This window comes from Jatropha curcas, chromosome 5 (genome assembly GCF_041381405.1).
Source record: "Jatropha curcas cultivar XTBG-Jc1 chromosome 5, XTBG_Jcur_1.0, whole genome shotgun sequence".
Taxonomy (NCBI): Eukaryota; Viridiplantae; Streptophyta; class Magnoliopsida; order Malpighiales; family Euphorbiaceae; genus Jatropha; species Jatropha curcas.
In genome coordinates this window covers 4,912,424-4,933,552 of record NC_143155.1, presented here as the reverse complement: position 1 = coordinate 4,933,552, position 21,129 = coordinate 4,912,424, and the positions used below count along the sequence as shown (strand labels likewise).

The 21,129-nt window shown below is 29.7% G+C and overlaps 1 protein-coding gene across 1 annotated transcript; it reads left to right on the top strand.

The window, feature by feature from the left end:
- Nucleotides 1-16,914: 16,914 nt before the first annotated feature.
- On the top strand, nt 16,915-20,755 carry LOC105629034 (putative terpene synthase 8). The gene is made up of 7 exons (XM_089721893.1): nt 16,915-17,023; nt 17,406-17,679; nt 17,789-18,167; nt 18,258-18,476; nt 18,956-19,091; nt 19,189-19,434; nt 20,462-20,755. The coding sequence occupies exons 2-7, from the start codon at nt 17,460-17,462 to the stop codon at nt 20,753-20,755; spliced, it is 1,494 nt and encodes a 497-aa protein (XP_089578019.1). The 5' UTR covers nt 16,915-17,023; nt 17,406-17,459.
- The last annotated feature ends 374 nt before the right edge of the window (nt 20,756-21,129 follow it).

The following is a 21,129-nucleotide window of genomic DNA, read 5'->3' as shown; positions in this document are numbered from 1 at the left end:
TTTTCTTTAGTTAATGCAAACCAATCAAAGAACTTGATGTTAGTTTGAGTATTTAGGCTATAATTCAAGTATTCATATTTTAAATCCTCAAAGGTATGAGTTTTTAGTATTCTATTTAATTTCATTAAATTTTTGGTTTTTGATATTTCTTTTATTAGTCCTTTCGCAATGTCGTCTTTACTAAGTACATTTAGTTCCCTATTTATTTCATGTATATTTTCAGTTATAGCTGAAGCTGTTGGTGATTCAGGTGATGAATTTGCTAAACTTGGAATATCTGAAGTAGAGTACCTGGGTTTGACTAATGTTTGAATAATAGGTTTGGGTTCAGTATCTTTATATTTTGCATAAATGACCGAAGGTATATTTGAAGAGGGTTTTTCAATATCATCTGTAATGACAGAAGACGATGACCCTGTATATCTAGAACTTTGACTTCGATTAAATTTTAGTGTTACTTTACCATCTTCATATTGCTCAATTTTTTGTAAGTTTATATTTGGTTTTACCTTTTCTGGAATTGGAGGGGGTACTATTCCTTCTAAGATCCATTCTTCTGGTAATGTGATGTCTTTCCATTTAATGATTTTAGGAATTACTGTATTAGTTTTAGTTAAATCTGTCTGTAGGAATCTTGTTTCTCCTACTTTAGGTTGTAACTTATATTTAGTACCAAATGCTGAATTCATTGCTTTATAATGGATCTTATATATCAATGCTATAGGAATTGATCCTTGTTTCATTTTATAATTATGGGTTTTAATTTCTAAGACCATACTTTCTAAAATGTTTACATCATTTAATGAGATAGTCATATCTGGATATACTTCAAAGGATATGGGTCCTTCACTTAAACTAGTTTCAACTGATCCTAATAAAGAATCTTGAAAGTTTAAAAATCTAGCATCTCTTACTACTGCTAATATACTTGTGTTTAATCCTTCTTGAGTTAAAGGTTTTATACCTACTTGGATTAATCCTATATGTATATACTTATATTTTTTACTTTTATGTTGTTGTAAGGTTTTAGAAGAGAGAAGAGTAATTCTTTCAAATGGTTTACTTAATTGAAAATCTCGTTCTTCTGTTTTTATGACATAATCAGTTTTCCATAAATTAAATTTAGAAACTTTATAGATCTGTTCTTTATCTACTTTAGGTATTTCCCATTCATCAATTGCTTTACTAAAGTCTTGTAAAATTAATTTATTTCTATTTATTACTTTCTTTATTTCTGAGGATTCAGAATCATCCGATTTAACACTACTAGCAGATCTACACAATAAAGGATCCATTTAAATGATATCAAACAAGTTGCGGCCACTGCCTGTTATACCCTTCCTAAGCCTAACACTTGGCTATCCACGGGTTCAGTTGGCATACGATTCGATAATAAATCTAGATTCAAATCCCTCAATACTAAAAAAATAAAATATTCAAATATTCATTGTTGATCAGATATTGTCTTGCAACATATATAAACACGCTTCTCCACATATATTTGGAATAAGTAAAATGAATAATTTTATTTTACATTTACACTATCTTTAGAGCAAAAGAACTGTGAATGTAGAATTTAGAATTTATTTATAAATAAAATTTTGTTATGAAATTAGTGGAAGTCCTATGCGGGTTAGAAGTCTGCATTCTTAATTATTGCAAACTCTATTTTCCTAATTTGTGTAACACTGTATTAGGATTCCTTATTCTCTCTATTCTCCCTTTATTTCTCTCTCTAATTTTTTATTATTTTATAATACATTATCAGCACGATTTTATTCTACCATTTTTATATTTTATATTATTTTATAGTTTTTGTTTAGGTTTTCTCTTAAATACCCCTATATTAAAGATTGTAGTATATACAATTGAGAATATAAATGTACATTAAATAGGGGTGTATAAATGAATTAAACAATAAATGATCTTTTAAAAAAGAAAATCAAACTATATTTTTAGACAATTAAAAAAAAGAGTGAGTCTACATAAAAAAGCTTCATAAAAAAGTCGTGCGAGATTCGGTCTTCTTGGGGTAAAAGTTCCTATCTCCATTCTCTTGCTTTTCAGCTATCGAAATCTCAATTTTGTCTTCTCTTCTTCATAGAGAAGCTAGCCTCACTTGTAAATGCAAAAACACTAAAGTGTTGATTTCTCAGGTTAGGCATGGTGGCCGCTTTAGAAATAGTGATTTGGAGGCATTTGATATAGTCATGGCCATATTACGGTTCCAGGAACCGGAACCGTCGGTTCGAACCGGCCCGGAACCGTAACCGGAACCGGTGAGAACCGTAACCGAAACCGGTGAGAACCGGAACCGGGACGAACCGGAACCGGAACCGGAAAAATCTGGTTCGGTTCCGATTCCAGCAAATAAGGAACCAGAACCGGCGGTTCCAGAGAACTGGTCGGAACTGGACCGGAACTACCGGTTCTCCGTCCGGTTAGAACCGCTGGTTTGAACCAGCGGTTCTAGCCGTTGTAACTGTCAGAACTGCAGTTTTTTTTTTTTTTAAATGTGTTGTGAAATGTCTTAATTACCCCTCCCAACAGCCATAAACGGCTAGTTTCAAGGGTATTTTTGGAAAAATGAATTTTTGGATTTATTATAAATAACTCATTTTATTTACAAATTCATTACAAAAAAATCTCAACTCTCTCTACTTACTCTCTCTACAATATACTACACTCTCTACTTACTCTCTCTACAATATACTATACTCTACTTTATATTATTCATTTATTCTTCTCTACTCTACAATCTCTCTTATTAAGTAATTATTCTCTCTAATTTTTTTTATTCAATTTTCCAAATTATATTTTATTATCATATAATGGCAAGTGGAGGAAACTCAAATTCGGGTAAGGGCAAGGGAAAAATTGGAGAATCATCTATCCCTACAAACGACATCTATGATATGATTCTCGATCAATTTAATTTTGAGGGTTTTCCAAATGAAAATTTGGATATTCCAACTCAAGAATCTGAATTTAATGAGCAATTTCAAGAAGATGAAGAGCAAGAGCAAGAGTAACGAGCAAAAATTGTTACAAGAGCAAGACAAAGTTCCAACATATTCTCCATTCATTTCACAAAAAAATTCAAAGGTGAGAAAATGTACGATGTAATTTGCAATTATTGTGGAAAATCTTATAAATTTAAACAAGCGGGCGGCTATGGATCATTTTGGAAGCATTTGGAGACAAAACATCCAACAAAAATAGGAGTTGATCGGTCTCAACAACAAATTTCCGGGTACGCTTCTAACCTTTCTTTATTTAAATATTCTGAAAAAATACAAAAAGAAGAATTAGCAAAAATGATTTCTATGGAACAGTTATCTTTTAGTTTTGGTGAAAAAGTAGGTTTTAATAATTATTGTAAAAAAACTTTAAATCCTTCTGCTAAAAGAGTACCAAGATATACTGTAAAATGAACTATTATTTCTTTATATAATAAAGGAAAAAAAGAGTTAGAGCTTTTATTTTCTCAATTGAAAATTCGTGTTTCAATTTGTTGTGATGTTTGGAGTGATCATTGGCAAATGCATTCTTATATGGGTATTACATGTCATTGGATTGATGATGATTGGAAAATTCAAAAAAGAATTATTGGTTTTCGTGTTTTTGATGATAAACATACTGCAAATAATATTTATAGAGTAATTGTTTCAATTTTAGATGAATATAAGTTGACAAAAAAATTTTTTTCAATTCCATTTGATAATACTTCTGCAAATACTAGATCAATTATTGAACTTAAAAAAATTTGTGAACCAAATATTGGTGGTAAATTTTTTCATATAAGATGTGCATGCCATGTTTTAAATTTTTGTGTACAAGATGGTTTAAAAATTCTTGAATCTTTTATTTCTCCAATTAAAAAAGCTATTTCATATTTATGGACACATCTCCAAGTGATGAAAAGTTGAGCTAAATTTTGTAAAGAAAATAATAAAAGACCAAAATATTTTCCAAGGGATGTCCCAACTCGTTGGAATTCAACATATGAATTACTAAACAAGTCTTTTTCGTATAAAGAATTATTATGCTTTTTTGTTACTAATAATATTGAGGATATTAATTTATATCCACAAAATTGGGAGATTTGTGCAAAAATTTTAGATATTTTAAAAATTTTTAATGATGCTACCTATAAATTTAGTGGGGTTTATTATCCCACATCTAATTTATTTTTATCTATGTGTATTAATATTGTTACTGCACTCCAAGAATTTCAAAATGATGATTTATTAAAAGATTGTATTTTTTCAATGAAAAAAATGGTTATCTTATTTTAAAAATATACCACCTCTTTATCTTGTTGCTATTGTATTTGATCCTAGATGTAGAATGAATGTTTTATGTGATTATTTGACTATTTATTATGATGTATTAAATCTTGATGTAGAAGATAATGTTAATATAAATGTAGTAATGCATGAAGTTAAACAAAATATTATGCAATTATATAATGAATTTGTTCAAGTTTCTAGTTCATCTACTTCTACTTCTACTTCTTCTCAATCTAATATTCCACAATTTCCAACACAAAGGGTAAGTGGTGTTGGTGTTGCTCAACAAGTTTTACTACAAAGACAAAAAGAACAAGGGAATCCAATTCTATTTCTGAGTTTGATAATTATCTAACAACTTCTTTTGAGTTTGGTGATGATTATGCAGATACTGATTTTCCAATTTTAGATTGGTGGAGTCGTCACACAAATACTTTTCCAATTCTTTCTTTACTTGCAAAACAAATTTTAGCAGCTCCGGTCTCCACTGTTGCGGTTGAACAAGCTTTTAGTCAAGGAGGAAACATACTTGATGAAATACGATCTCGTATGACACCCGATTCACTAGAAGCACAAGCATGCGTGGATGATTGGACTAAGGCCGAACTAAGAGCCCAAGAAAATCCAAAAGAAAATGAAGATTTATTTGATTTATACGATGGGTCTTCAATGGGAACATCAACCGGTGGTGCAAATAGCGATTAAGGTAAAAGGGGTGAAATTGATATAAGGTAAGTAAAAACTACGTGGGCTTTGATTCCTCTAAACCCCAAGAGGATACGTAGGCAACTTAATTTTTTTTTTTAAACAAAAAAAAATTAAGTTCAAGCCCTTTTTTTTTTTTAAATTATGTTCAAACTTTAAAAAAAAAAAAATTCAGTTCAATTTTTTTTAAAAAAATAATTATGTTCAACACTCAACAATTCAAGTCTTTAAAAAAATAAATTTAATTGAAGTATTTTTTAATTTTTTAGGTGTATTTTTTAATTTTTTATGTTCAAATAATTTTTTTTTAAACCGGTCTTCAAAATTTAAAATTTTTTAGGTGTATTTTTTAATTTTTTATGCCCAAATAATTTTTTTTTAAACCGGTCTTCAAATTTTAAAATTTTTTAGGTGTATTTTTTAATTTTTTATGTTCAAATAATTTTTTTTTTTAAAACCGGCATTCAAAATTTAAAATTTAAAATTATGTGATTCGCCGGAAAACCAATCGGAACCGTCGGTTTTGTAATCGGATCGAAACCGGAACTGGAACCGGAACCGGAACCGGACGGTTCCAAACCAGAATTGGAACCGCCGGTTCCGAAACTGTGGCCAAGTCTAATTTGATATTTAATTTTTTATAACCGAAACAAAATCCTAAATAGTACATTTTTGATATAATAATGAAGAGACTTAATTTGTCACATTCACCCTATTCAAAATTCAACACTTAAGTTTGAGCACTTTAAATTTTATATTTGCAAATGAAAACTAATCTACAGTCTATAATTTATACTATATATAAAAATAGAAATGAGAGGGAATAATGGAATTTCCTATATTGCCCTTAGTGAAATTTTAAATGTTCTAAAATAACTTTATTAATGACCAATTAAATTTTATTTTAAATATTATACTTAATAGATAATTAACGTTATGATAATATCCTTAATAAAATTTAAAATGTTTTAAAATAACTTTATTAATGATCAATTAAATTTTATTTTAAATATTATACTTAATAGATAATTAATGTTAACTATATACCAATTCAATTTTATTTTAAATATCATGCTTAATAGATAATTAATGTTAACTATATATTAATAAAAATATTTTATTTTTAATTGTTTTAATATTATATGATAATGCTATATATTTAAATTAAATATTCTTTTATTTACTATATATGTTTTTAATTTATTCAATTTAAGATTTAAATTAAATAATAGAGCTAAATACATATTACAAATTTTCTGTATTTATTATGTACATTATTTTGCTATGTTTAACATAATAGATAATAATTTATAATCTATAATCTATCTATTTATCTATACCATATATAAAAGTGAGAATGAGGAAAAATAATGTGATTTCTTATATTGCCATTGTAAAATTTATGATACTCTAAAATAACATTAATCATAACCAATTAAAAAATTTTAACATAAAAATATATATAATATCTCCATAATTTGATTGGATATTTTTTAAAATTTTTTAATAGATAAATACACATAGATAATTAAGCATTTAAAAATTTTAAATTTTACTATTATTATCTTATTATGTCTAATTATATTTTATTTCATTATATTATTATATAAATTATTAATAACAATTAAATAATTTAAATCATTTTTTATTTTTATTCTTTATTTTTATTTACTATTCTTGTAATTTATCTTTGACATTATTATTGAAACACCCCGAATTTTTATTTTTGAAACCTTTGAATTTTTATTAAATTAAAAATCAGAAATTTTGACTTTGTGGGCTGCGAATAAAATACAGTCTCGATTCGAGCCCAAATTTGCCAGTTGGGCCCAAGCCCAAAAATATATTATCGGAATCTTCAATTTGAGAACACTTAAAAATTTTTTTAGAAAATAATATAAAACTCCAGTTACTAATCCATTATAAAATATATTTATATATGTGTGATTATTATATGAATTAATTATCCAAAAATCAAGTATCATTATTATTATTGTTTTTATTGTTATGGAGTAAAATGGAGAAATGTTATGGAATCTAACTAAATTAATCAAAATAAATCGAACCGGACCCGAAATTCAAATTGATTTTTCGAAAACCACACGAATAACCTGAAACCAAGTGAAAAACCTGCAAACCGAGCAAAAAGAAGCCAAATCGTTGGATCATACCAAACCGGTTCGAATCAAACCGAAATGATCTAGAAACCGACATAATTTCTTTTTTCTTCCTCTCTTCTCCTTCTTCTTCTCCAGTCGCGCGACAGCCTCCTCCTCCCTTATTCACTGCGTTTTCCGGCCATCGACCATAGATTCCGACAACTAGGCACCCAAACTGCAAGTGCTCAACGATAGGAACCCACCTATGGTCTTCGTTCCCGCAGTAGACGCCGGAAACAAAAGGAATCATGCTCGAAGTGACGCTGCCTTCCGATTTCTCTTCTCCTGCGATTCTCGCCGTTTCGGGCAGATACAGCCGGCGAGAGGACCTTCGATCGACTCCTCTTGGTCTTGCGTGTGTTTTCCATCCCTTGGTTCCGACGATTGGGCTCCGGTGGTGAAACCACCATTGATGGCGGCATTAAGCTTCGGTCGGCGTTGGTTTGGACCAAACGGACCATAGACTCAACAATTGGAGCATGGATTTGAGTTCTTGGTGAAATTTTGATTCTAAAAGTGTATGAAGTGCGTGATTCTGGGCAAGAACGACTTTCCGGCCACCGTGCACGGCGGCTGGTGGCGGCGGTTTGGCGACCGACCGGCGACACTCCGGCGAGGCCCCGAGAGACAGAATTCTCTTCTCTTCACGCTGATCACGGAATCGTCGCCCGATTCTCAATTGGTACGTTCTAAGATCCAATTCTCAATTTTTATATATAAAGAATTAATTGATTAATGAATTTAATTGAGTAATTAAATAGATTAAATTGAATAATAAGAAATTAGGTTATTGGAATAGCTTAAATATATATATAGACATCTATAGTCTTTTGTAAATAAATTAGATTGGTTAATGTGCGGTAATTGCGATAGCGAATATGATTAGTTAACTGGTTTAGGATTTTAGAATAATGTAATTGCAAATTCGTTTGGAACATTGTCAAATAAATTACATGAACCATAATTATAATTAGGAGGTTTAATATTGAGATAAGAATTCCTAACTAATATTGATGTAAGCTAATCTAGGAGTTTTAATAAATATTGTTAGGAGAAGTTATAATCTAAGGCTTAGACAAGTATATAGTTATAGGGCAATTAATAATATCATTGAATCATGCTTGGAGGTTAATATAAATTGTTAATTAGTTGATTTGGAATTATTAAGTGTATATATGTGAGTGTGATGGATGATATATGTAGCTTGAAGCGAATGGGTTGGTTGGATTGATTGCCCGACGGATGGGTTGTCTGAATTGATTGATCGAATGATTGATAAATAAGGTTATGGCGGACGGGATGAGTTGATTTGAATTGCCCGACGGATGGGCTTAGATATTATATTGTTGAATTGTGGTTTAGTCAAATTTTAAGGGAGGTGCTGCCGAAATTTCAATAGAACCTAGACTAATTTTAATTAATGACATAATTAATAAGTTTAATTAGACTAATTCTATAACTTAATACATAATAAATAGAGTGCCCTGATTATTTATTATCTTTATTATTCATTGAATTATTTTCATTGTTTTCTTGTTATTATTGTTATTTATTTTATTATTGTTGTTTATTGTTAATACTATTTATTTATTTATTTGCATTGATTTTGAATGTTTAATTGTGCATTGTATTACGATGTTTAATTGATTAATATGTCTACATTTGATTGCAATGTTTGATTAATTGTGTTGTGATAATAATATGCTTTGTTTTTGTGGAATTGGGATGAAGTGGGTCACCATGGGTTTGTGAGACCGTTACTGTTATATGGATTCTGATTACCGTTACCGTTATATACCGTTACCGTTATATGGATCCTTAGCCGGGTAAATGAGAGATCGGCGCCCCCATGTGCACCTACCGTTACCGTTACCGTTAACCACAGGATGGCCTCTCGTCGTTGCGCACCTGATAGTCTAGATTTGATCGCAGCCCGCAGGGTGGCCTCCTATTGTGTGCGCCTGATGATCTAGATTGGATGGAGACCACCGAGTTGCCTCCTGTTGGTATATATATGTATAAAAAAAGAGAGAATGGAAAAAAAATGAGAGGGCTGGTCAAGTGAGGATTAGACCGGTCGACCAGTATGGGGGATCGGCTCCCTGGTGCACATGTGAGTGGATGAGCCATGTGGGAGGATGGCTCATCGGGGTTTCGATGACGCCACTGACTAATTTCCACGTGATGTGATTACATGAAGACGTTAATGATTGTAGGTGCTGGTGATATGCCATTTGTGTGACTAACTGCGTGAGCATATAACTAGTCGGATGACTAGATTGATATATTTATTCATTTGTGTGAATGCGTATGTTGTGCAATAGGTATTACTTCTTAGAAGGCTCACATATCTTGTTTAATTTTTTAGGAAGTAAGTTTCTCTTTAATTCGGTTAAGTTATGTTCCTTTGCCGCAGAGCTAGAAGAAATTTTCCCAGTTTCATAATTATTTTACAATGTAATTATATGTATAAAAAGCTATGTATACCAAATAGTTAGTGACTCCGCAGTTGTAGAATTTACTTACATTTAGTCGTGTATTATCATAGAAGAAATTATTCCGTGAAGCCATATTAAAAATGTAATGTATTGGTAATTGGGCCCGAACTGTGGAATGTGGTAGCTAATAAATTTGGGCCGAGATATAAATAAAATCTTTAGGTTTATTTTCCTATAAATATGGGCTGAATGTTTAAAATTATATTGAGATAGTAAATTTTTAGTGTTTCAGGCTTACTACGGGCCTCGGGGGCCTTAAGCTTACCTGGGCCCTAGTGCCGGTCCGGCCCATGGAATCGGGTCGTGACAATTATTTTAAATGAATATGTGTAAATATGAGGCATTTGAAAATTTTTATTTTTTTAAATTTATTTTAAATAAATATATCTAGATAATTATGATTTTAATTTAAAAAGGGTTTGGTTAAATTTCTTTAATTACAAATTGCAGTCTAATTTGGTTGGTGAAAAAATAAGATAAAAAATTATTATTTTTAAACATCTCAAATTTGATTAATCATATTGATATTATATTTAATTGAAATCCCTTTCTTTCTATTAAGGAATATAATTTTAATTGTAAATTTTTTAAATGATTTTGTGATTTTGATTGACTAAAAAAATAAAAATAAAATAAAAAATATTATTATTTATAAATATTTAATTTGATTTATTAAATTAGTTTCTTATTGTGTTGTTAAAGTATATTTATTTACTTAAAGAGATTATAGTGAAATTTATTAACAAAAAATGTAAATTAAATATAAAACGTAAAGAAAAAAAAAAGCTACATGATGATTTTTATAAATCAATTTGGTATTAAATAAAAAATAAAAGCAACTAACGTATAATAAAAACTAAATGAATCAGTATGTTAAAGAGAATATAAATGACATATTTCATATTTAAATTGTTATTTTAAAGAGAGAAACAAAAATATCAACTTTTTTTCAATGAGATATTACATTGCAAGATGTATAATTAAAATGAATATTTTACTGTATATATAAAAATCACTATATATATTATAATCTAAATAAAAATTTATACTTTAATTATTGCGAGTAGCCTATTCTGCACCTTAAGTGACATTGTATCCTTCTCTAAACTGACAATAATATTTTTTTGGTGTTTTTGACTTTTATATGTAAGATATTCACTTAAAATGTGGTTAATATAATCTTTGAAAAAATAATACCTAACCTAATCTTGAACCATTTGACAATACGAGTTTTAGTGCCAACAATTAATAAAGCTAGATTAACATAAATACAATTCTCAACCATTTAGATACAAATTCTTCAGTTATTATGTGTGCCCCTACTAAATTTATGGATTGATTATGTTGGTTGAAAAAATAAAAGTAATTTAACTTTGATTGATTATTAGTTTTCCTTCTGAAATATGAATTGTTCAGTTCTTATATTTAAATATAGAACTTTATATGCGATTGTGTTATTACAAAATGCGACCAAAGTTTTTTATTTTAAATAATATTTCATTATATATATTACTTATTTTTTAGATATGATAAGATCATAATAAACAAAATATAATTAATTATATCAAACTAGACTGAGCAATTACACAAATACTATTTATTATTATTATGAAAATCGGATGAGAGCGCCAGTTTAACTAGAAATTGTACTATGGTCCAGTCCAAGTTAAGTATTCAAAACAGGAGGCAAAAAAACCACTGAGAACCGGTGGAAATTGGGTAAGAATGCGAGCCGGTTTGAGTAATTACAACTGTTCAACTCAAACTAGCAAATAAAAAGAAAAAGGAAAAAAATGGAAGAGAGAAGCTTTGAGCATGCAAGTTGGTCCGAAAGCCAATGGTGGCCGGACCTTTGCTTGAAGCGGATGGTCAAGCTACTAAGCCTGAAGTTGGCAGTGAGGTGGACATTCCGGTGGTCGGACTCCAAGAGACGATTGTAAATCACTCTCTTGGATATTCTTTTTCTGTAAAATAAAAAGCCAAGTCTTTTGTCTTCCATCCCATGTTTCCATACTTGAGAAATATTTTTCTAATAGTCGCATGGCTTCTAGAGTTCCACCATATTATTTTTTTGTTATATTATTAGTTTACTTTTTGGTCAAATGCATCGATATATCCCCATACTTTACGGAAAAAATCTTGTGGCATCCCAAACTTTGCCAGTGGCATATTCTGCACCTAAGTAACATTCTATCCTTCCCTATACTAACAATAATATTTTTTCAATGTTTTTGACTTTTATATGCAAGATATTCACTTAACATGTGGTTAGTATAATAGTTGGAACAATAATACCTAACCTAATATTGAACCATTTGACAATAGCAGTTTTAATGCCAAGAATTAATAAAGTTAGATTAACATAAATATAATTCTGAACTATGTAAATACAAATTCTTTAGTTATTATATATGTCCCTACTAAATTTATGGATTGATTATGTTGGTTGAAAAAATAAAAGTAATTTAACTTTGATTGTTTATTAATTTTCCTACCGAAATATTAATTGTTCAATAATTATATTTAAATATAAAACTTTATATGCAATTGTGTTATTACAAAATGCGACTAAAGTTTTTTATTTAAAAAAAAATAATATTTCATTATATATATTATTTATTTTTTAGATATGATAATATTATAATAAATAGAATATAATTATCTATATCAAACAAGACCAAGTAATTACACAAATACTATTTATTATTATTATGAAAATCCGATGAGAGCGGCCAGTTTAACCAGAAATCGTACGATGGTGCAGTCCAAGTTAAGTATTCAAAACAGGAGGCAAAAAAACCACTGAGAACCGGTGGAAATTGGGTAAGAATGCGAGCCGGTTTGAATAATTACAACTGTTCAACTCAAACCAGCAAATAAAAATAAAAAGGAAAAAAAATAGAAGAGAAAAGCTCTGAGCATTCGGCTTGATCCGGAAGCCATTGTGGCCGGACCACCTTTGCTTGAAGCGAATGGTCGAGCTGCTAAGCCTGGTGTCGGCAGTGAGGTGGACATTCCGGTGGTCGGACTCCAAGAGACGATTGAAAATCTCTCTCCTGCATATTCTTTTTCTGTAAAATAAAAAGCCAAGTCTTTTGCCTTCCAAGTTCCAACCCATGTTTCCATGCTTTGTCAACATTTTTCTAATAGTCACGTGGCTTCTAGAGTTCCACCATATTATTTTTTTTGTTTTGCCTTCCAACCCATGTTTCCATGCTTTGTCAACATTTTTCTAATAGTCACGTGGCTTCTAGAGTTCCACCATATTATTTTTTTTGTTATATTATTAGTTTACTTTTTGGTCAAATGCATAAATATATCCCTGTACTTTACGGAAAAAATCTTATGGTATTCAAAACTTTGCGAGTGGCATATTCTGCACCTCAAGTAACATTCCATCCTTTTCTATACTAACAACAATTTTTTTTTTTTTTTTTTTTTGTTTTGGACATTTATATATAAGATATTCACTTGGTATGTGGTTAGTATAATGTTTGGAACAATAATACCTAACCTAATCTTGAACCATTTAATGCCAACAATTAATAAAGTTAGATTAACATACATATAATTCTGAACTATTTAAATACAAATTCTTTAGTTATTATATACACCCCTACTAAATTTATGGATTGATTATGTTGGTTGAAAAAATAAAAGTAATTTAACTTTGATTGTTTATTAATTTTCCTGTCGAAATATAAATTTTTCAGTAATTATATTTAAATATAAAACTTTTTATGCAATTGTGTTGTTACAAAATGCGACTAAAGTTTTTTATTTAAAAAAATAATATTTCATTATATATATTATTTATTTTTTAGATATGATAATATTATAATAAACAGAATATAATTATCTATATCAAACAAGACCAAGTAATTACACAAATACTATTTATTATTATTATTATGAAAATCGGATGAGAGCGGCCATTTTAACCAGAAATCGTAGTCTTGTCCAAGTTAAGTATTCAAAACAAGGTTTGAGCATGCGGGTTGGTCCGAAAGCCGATGGCGGCCGGACCACCTTTGCTTGAAGCAGATGGTCGAGCTGCTAAGCCTGGTGTGGGCAGTGAGGTGGAATTCCGGTGGTCGAGCTCCTAGAGACGATTGAAGATCTCTGTCCTGGATATTCTTTTTCTATAAAATAAAAAGCCAAGTCTTCTACCTTCCATCCTATGCTTCCATGCTTAAGAAACATTTTTCTAATTGTCACGTGTCTTCTAGAGTTCCACCATATTGTTTTTGTTTTTTTGTTATATTACTAGTTTACTTTTTGGTAAAATGCATAAATATATCCCTGTACTTTATGAAAAAAATCTTGTAGCATCCCAAACTCTGCGAGTGACATATTCTACACCTCAAGTAACATTTTATCCTTCTCTATACTAACAGCAATATTTTTTTATATTTTTTATATTTATATGCAAGATTTTCACCTAGTATGTGGTTAGTATAATGTTTGGAACAATAATACGTATCCTAACCTTGAACCATTTGACAATAGGAGTTTTAATGCCAACAATCAATAAAGTTAGATTAACATAAATATAACTCTGAATTATTTAAATACAAATTCCTTAATCATTATATACGCTGCTACTAAATTTATGGATTGATTATGTTGGTTGAAAAAATAAAAGTAATTTAACTTTGATTGGTTATTAATTTTCCTATTGAAATATAAAATGTTCAGTTATTATATTTAAATATAAAACTTTATACGCAATTAGTTTTTTATTTTAAAAAATAATATTTCATTATATATATTATTTATGTTTTAGATATGATAATATTATAATAAAACAAATATAATTATTTATATCAAACAAGACCAAGTAATTACACAAATACTATTTATTATTATTATGAAAATCAGATGAGAGCGGCCAGTTTAACCAGAAATCATACTATGGTCCAATCCAAGTTAGGTATTCAAAACAGGAGGCAAAAAAACACTGAAAACCGGTGGAAATTGGGTAAGAATGCAAACCGGTTTGGATAATTACAGCTGTTCAACTCAAACTGGCAAATAAAAAGAAAAAGGAAGAAAATGGAAGAGAGAAGCTTTGAGTATGCGGGTTGCTCCGGAAGCCAATGGTGACTCGACCACCTTTACTTGAAGCCGATGGTCGAGCTGTTAAGCCTGTGTCGGCAGTGAGGTGGACATTCCGGTGGTCGGACTCCAAGAGATGATTGAAAATCTCTCTCCTGGAAATTCTTTTTCGGTAAAATAAAAATCCAAGTCTTTTGCCTTCCATCCCATGTTTCCAATATTGAGAAACATTTTTCTAATAGTCACATGGCTTCTAGAGTTCCACCATATTATTTTTTTGTTATATTATTAATTTACTGTTTGGTCAAATGCATAAATATATCATTGTACTTTATGGAAAAAATCTTGTGGCATCCAAAACCTTGCGAGTGGCCTATTCTTCACCTCATGTAACATTCTATCCTTCTCTATACTAACAACAATATTTTTTTGTGTTTTTGACATTTATATCTAAGACATTCACTTAATATGTAGTTAGTATAATGTTTGGAACAATCATACTTAACCTAATCTTGAACCATTTGAGAATAGGAATTTTAATGCCAACAATTAATAAAGTTAGATTAACATAAATATAATTCTGAACCATTTAAATACAAATCCTTTAGTTATTATATATGCCCCTACTAAATGGATTGATTATGTTGGTTGAAAAAATAAAAGTAATTTGACTTTGATTGGTTATTAATTTTCCTATTGAAATATAAATTGTTCAGTTATTATATTTAAATATAAAACTTTATATGCAATTGTATTATTTCAAAATGCAACTAAAGTTTTTTATTTTAAAAAATAATATTTGATTATATATATTATTTATTTTTTAGATATGATAATATTATAATAAAAAGAATATAATTATTTATATCAAACAAGACCAATTAATTACACAAATACTATTTATTATTATTATGAAAATCGGATGAGAGCAGCCAGTTTAACCTGAAATCATACGGTGGTCCAGTCCAAGTTAGGTATTCAAAACAGGAGGCAAAAAAACACTGAAAACCCGTGGAAATTGGGTAAGAATGCGAACCGGTTTTAATAATTATTACTGTTCAACTCAAACTGGCAAATAAAAAGAAAAAGGAAAAAAAAATGAAACAGAGAAGCTTTGAGCATGTGGGTTGCTCCGGAAGCCGATGGTTGCCGGACCACCTTTGCTTGAAGCGGATGGTCGAGCTGCTAAGCCTGGTGTCGGCAGTGAGGTGGACATTCCGGTGGTCGGACTCCAAGAGACGATTGAAAATCTCTTTCATGGATATTCTTTTTCTGTAAAATAAAAAGCCAAGTCTTTTGCCTTCCATCCCATGTTTCCATGCTTGCGAAACATTTTTCTAATATTCAGGTGGCTTCTAGAGTTCCACCATATTATTTTTTTGTTATACTATTAGTATATTTTTTGGTCAAATGCATAAATATATTCCAGTACTTTACGAAAAAAATCTTGTGGCATCCCAAACATTGCGAATGGCTTATTCTGCACCTTAAGTAACATTCTATCCTTCTCTATACTAAAAGCAATATTTTTTTTTTTTTTTTTTGTGTTTTTTGACATTCATATGTTTTTTTTTTTCCTAAACCGAAATATATATAGAAACATATCAAATGGAAGAAGTCTAGATTTTGGTAAATTCGATTTATTTTTTACAATCAAACCGAAATCCCAAACAATCAAACAAAAAAATGAACTAAACTAGTCCAGCTCCTTTTTTCGGTTTCAATCAATTTCTGCCCATCCCAAATTTTAGATTTGCAATTAAGGAAGGTTTGCATTGAAGAAAAGATAATTGAGAACAATTTTTATTTCAATATTTACTTTTCAGCAATTAGAAATACTTATATTTGTTTTGTACAATTAAGATCCTAATTTATAGCTTAAATTAAACGCAAATGTTTAAAATGTGACAAACTTTGACAGCAGATTTCTTCACAATCTGTCGAACTTTGACAGCAGATTTCTAAAGGCAAATATTTACAATTTGTCAAAGTTTGATAGCAGATTTCTTCACAATCTGTTAAACTTTGACAGCAGATTTATTTTTCCTCAAATTGCTCATGCCAACATGCATTTGTCTATAAATAGTATGGTCTTCATTTAGGATGGAGCATAGATAAGCAGCCATTCTTAGGCACAGCAGCGTTCACTTTTCCTCGATAGTAAAATATGGCTATGCCTTCCCTGCCAATGGCCGTCCCTACCCAAACACCTTCACCAAAAACTGATGAGCCAAAAATTATCCGTCCAGCGGTAAACTTTTCCCCATCTCTGTGGGGCTGTAGTTTTGACTCATTTTCTTTGCTAGATTCGGTAAGTTTCAATTATTTATTTATTTTATGAAAATAAAATACATATTGAAAATATAACATTTAATTAAATATTTAACCAGTGAAATAATTTTTTAAAGGTTTCCTTTCTAAACTTTTTTTTAAAAATAAATTTCCAAAAGTTAATAATATATAGATGAATTAAAATATATTTATTCACCTGTATTGGAACATATACTATCTTAACAAACCCAAGAAAAGAATGGATAATTCCATTCGCGAAGGAAGTACTTTTATTTCCATATGTTGTCCCCGTATTTTTTTTTTATAAGGTTTGTTCAATTACTCATCTGTATGTAATAGACTTTTTTTCTTAAAAAAAGAAAATTTAAATAGATGTGTTTGGTTTGCATAATATTGTACAGAAATTTGAAGAGTACACAAAAGAAGTGGAATTACTTAAAGAAAAGGTGAAGGATATGTTAATGCAATCTACAAAAGACTTAGCAGAGTATATTGAACTCATCAATTTGCTATGCTACCTTGGTTTGTCTTATCACTTCGAGACCGAGATTGAAAAGCAATTACTTCATATTTTCAATTCTCTTCCTAATCTTTTTGATGACAATGACTATGACCTTCACACTTTGGCCATTTTATTTCGTGTTCTGAGGCAACATGGACATAAAATGTCCTGTGGTAAGAGTCTTCGTTCTTGGAAATTTATTGGATCTTTAGAGATTCTATTTTCCTTGTTTCGTATAGATAGAAAAATATTAATTTTGAATATTTATATATTATGAACTAGATGTGTTTAACAAGTTCAAAGACAACAATGGAGAGTTCAAGAAAACCATCACCAACGATTTAAAAGGTCTCCTTAGCTTATATGAAGCTAGTTTCTTGAGCGTGCGGGGAGAAGATGTTTTAGACGAAGCCTTTGCTTTTGCTAAGCAACACATGGAAATCTTAGCTGCTCAATCAAGCCCAAATCTTGCAAAACATATAAGGAATATTCTAACATGGCCCTTCCAGAGAAGCAATGAAAGATTCAGGACTTATCTATTTATATCCTTTTATGAAGAATCCTTTTACGATTCTCCAACTGAAGCTCTTCTCAGATTTGCAAAGTTGGACTATAATAGACTACAATTGTTGTATAGACAAGAGCTGGCCTTGCTGTCGAGGTAATTAAGATTGACATTGTTATTACAGGAAATTAAGTTTCAAACCTGTGATTAGTTTCCAATGGAGTTGCTATTTATATATGTGATCAGGTGGTGGAAAGACTTAAATCTGATGGAAACGCTTCATTATACAAGAGACAGAATAGTGGAAGCCTATGTATGGGCAATGGGATCCATTTTTGAGCCTCAATATGCTCTTGCTCGACATCTAATTACTAAACATGTACAATTGGAAGCAGTTGTAGATGATACATATGATGCATATGGTACACTTGATGAACTTCAATCTTTTACAGCTGCACTTGAAAGGTTTGGAGTTTGTTGTCTATTATTTTATGTTAAAATTATCTCTATATATTGTCTAAATGGCATATAAAGAGAAAGGTGAATTAACTAAATTTTGTATTAAAGATAAACCCAACTGATTATTATAAACTCAAATTATAAAAATTTTTTATTTGAATTTAATGAATTGCTCTTAAGGTGTAGATTTTTTAATATGGTATTAGAGCTAGATACTTGAACACGTATTGCATGAGGGAGTGGGTCTTACCTTAATAGACCTATACTGGGTCATCTCTTATGCTTGTCAAGTGGCCTAATTGCCACTCGAGAAGGAATGCAGAAGTATATGAGGTTAATCTAAATTGCATATAATGAGGAAGGTAACTAATCAAAATGACTTGGCCATTTTGCGTTAGAACAAGTCTAACTCTTTATAATCCCTAATTAAATGAAAGTTCTTGATTCGAGATTTGCAGTATTAATTTATATAACTTATTATTCAGGTTTAGTATGGATGCTACTGATGAGCTACCGGAATACATGAAAGTTCTTTATAAGGCTATCTTCAATCACTTTAAAGAAACAGAGAATAATGGCAATGAAGGAAGCTCTTACAAAACCTCTTTTGCTAGGGAGATGGTGAGATCTGTAATTTACCTTAGGCTTTCTATCTTTTTTTAATGCTCTAATCTCATCTCTCATTAATATGTTTGTTAATTTTTTGGTGTATAATTAGTTGAAGGAACTGACAAGAGGTTACCTAACCGAGGCAAAATGGTTCTTTGATGGTTGTATCCCAACATTTGATGAGTACTTGAACAATGGATTGATAATAAGCACTGTTGACTTTCTTGCTTCAGCATTTTTCCTTGGGATTAAGGATGCAGGGATGAAGGAAATCGTGTGGCTGCGAGACAATCAAAAATTTGTTCAAGCTCCCAAGATATTAGGTTGTCTAAAGAATGATCTTGGAGGCCATGAGGTATGCATATTATTCCAATCATATAGCTTTCTCTCTCTTAACATCTATGCGTCATTATTAATACTCAGTTTGTCCCCAAATATAAGTCTTTCTTAAGTGATTATTTTATCCCATAATAAATAATGTTTTTCCAATGTTACTCTTATTTACATTAGATACAATAATTACCTTTACAAGTAACTCTTGGTTTTGAGATGATGGATAATTTGGTCAAATTACATTTTGTTATAATTTAGGAAAATTAATTGCTTTCTTACTTCTTGTGCAAAAATCTTAAACTAATATTTTGGAATATGAGTATTATTATACCCTAAGGTGTTTTGGCCGAATGTATAAATTCACATTTGAACTTTATAATTTTAACTTTATGGCATCCTTAACGTTGTAAATTACCAACTGTACACTTTTATTTATAAAATTTACTAATATTGCATACATTTTCACATTGATAGTAATAATTTTCATAATTTTTAGCTTTTGCATGCAAAATATTTATTATGTGTAGTTAGCATAATTATTGCAACAATAAGTTTCACATTTTTTAACTATTTAATATATATTTAATTGATATAATTTTGCAAGTTGAATTATTCAACAAAATAAATTTGTAACTTGAAGTATTTAATATGTGTAATTTTATAAATTGAAGTGTTGAGTGGATTAAAGTAAAAAATTGAGGGTGTTAAAAGATTAAAATAATAAAGTTTAGAGGTGAATTTATATATTTGGCTTAAATTATTTACTCAACGTATAAGACTTGGGGCAATTCTCTTATACTTGAATTAGCTTTTGGGGGTGAATTAGGACCAATCCTTTTTATTAACAATGACAATTAAAAATCTGAAATATGTACACAACATTAATGTATCTATAACATAAGATATTAGACCCTTAATTAAATAATTAACTACAATATAATTTTTTTGGTAATTTTTTCGATTTTTCTTTCAGTATATAATAATATCTCCTTTTAAAATCCTCGCATAACCATTACGTAATGTATAATAAAATATTTTATGTCTTACAGGAAGAGCAAGAAAGAGGAGATTGTCCTTCAGTCGTAGAGTGTTATATGAATGAATATGGTACCACCAAAGAAGAGGCGGTTAAACATATTGAAAAACTGTGTATAAATGCATGGAAGGACATAAACGAGGAAATGTTGAAGCCAAGTCGTGTCTCAAAGATTGTGCTCAAATATTTTCTCAATTTTGCACGCATGTCAGAATTTCTATACAAATTCAAGACTGATCCCTTTACTAACCCTTCACTTTTAAAAGATCATGTCTTAGCATTGCTCATTGACCCACTGCCAGTCTAATTGCAGAAACTAATGAGATGCCTCTTTTTTCAAGTTTCAATAAATATTAGTTTGGTGTTGAAAGTTTGTCTCTAAAAGTTCAATAAATGTTGTTTGATGGTTGGAATAAATTTGAAGTGCGTGTTTTATGCTTACGCAAGCCACTGTAATAAATACAGATTCAATGTATTAGAATACTTTGAACTTCATAATTTCTCAATTTCATTCTAATTTGATATTTCTATCAATTTTATTCTGATTTCAACTTTTTATAGCAACAACATTTTCAATTGCAATTATTAATGATGCAATTGCAAATAAAAAATATTTCTACTATTTTTTTAAAAAATTAATAATAAAAATAAAAGTTTAGATATCCTTTTAAATATAAAATT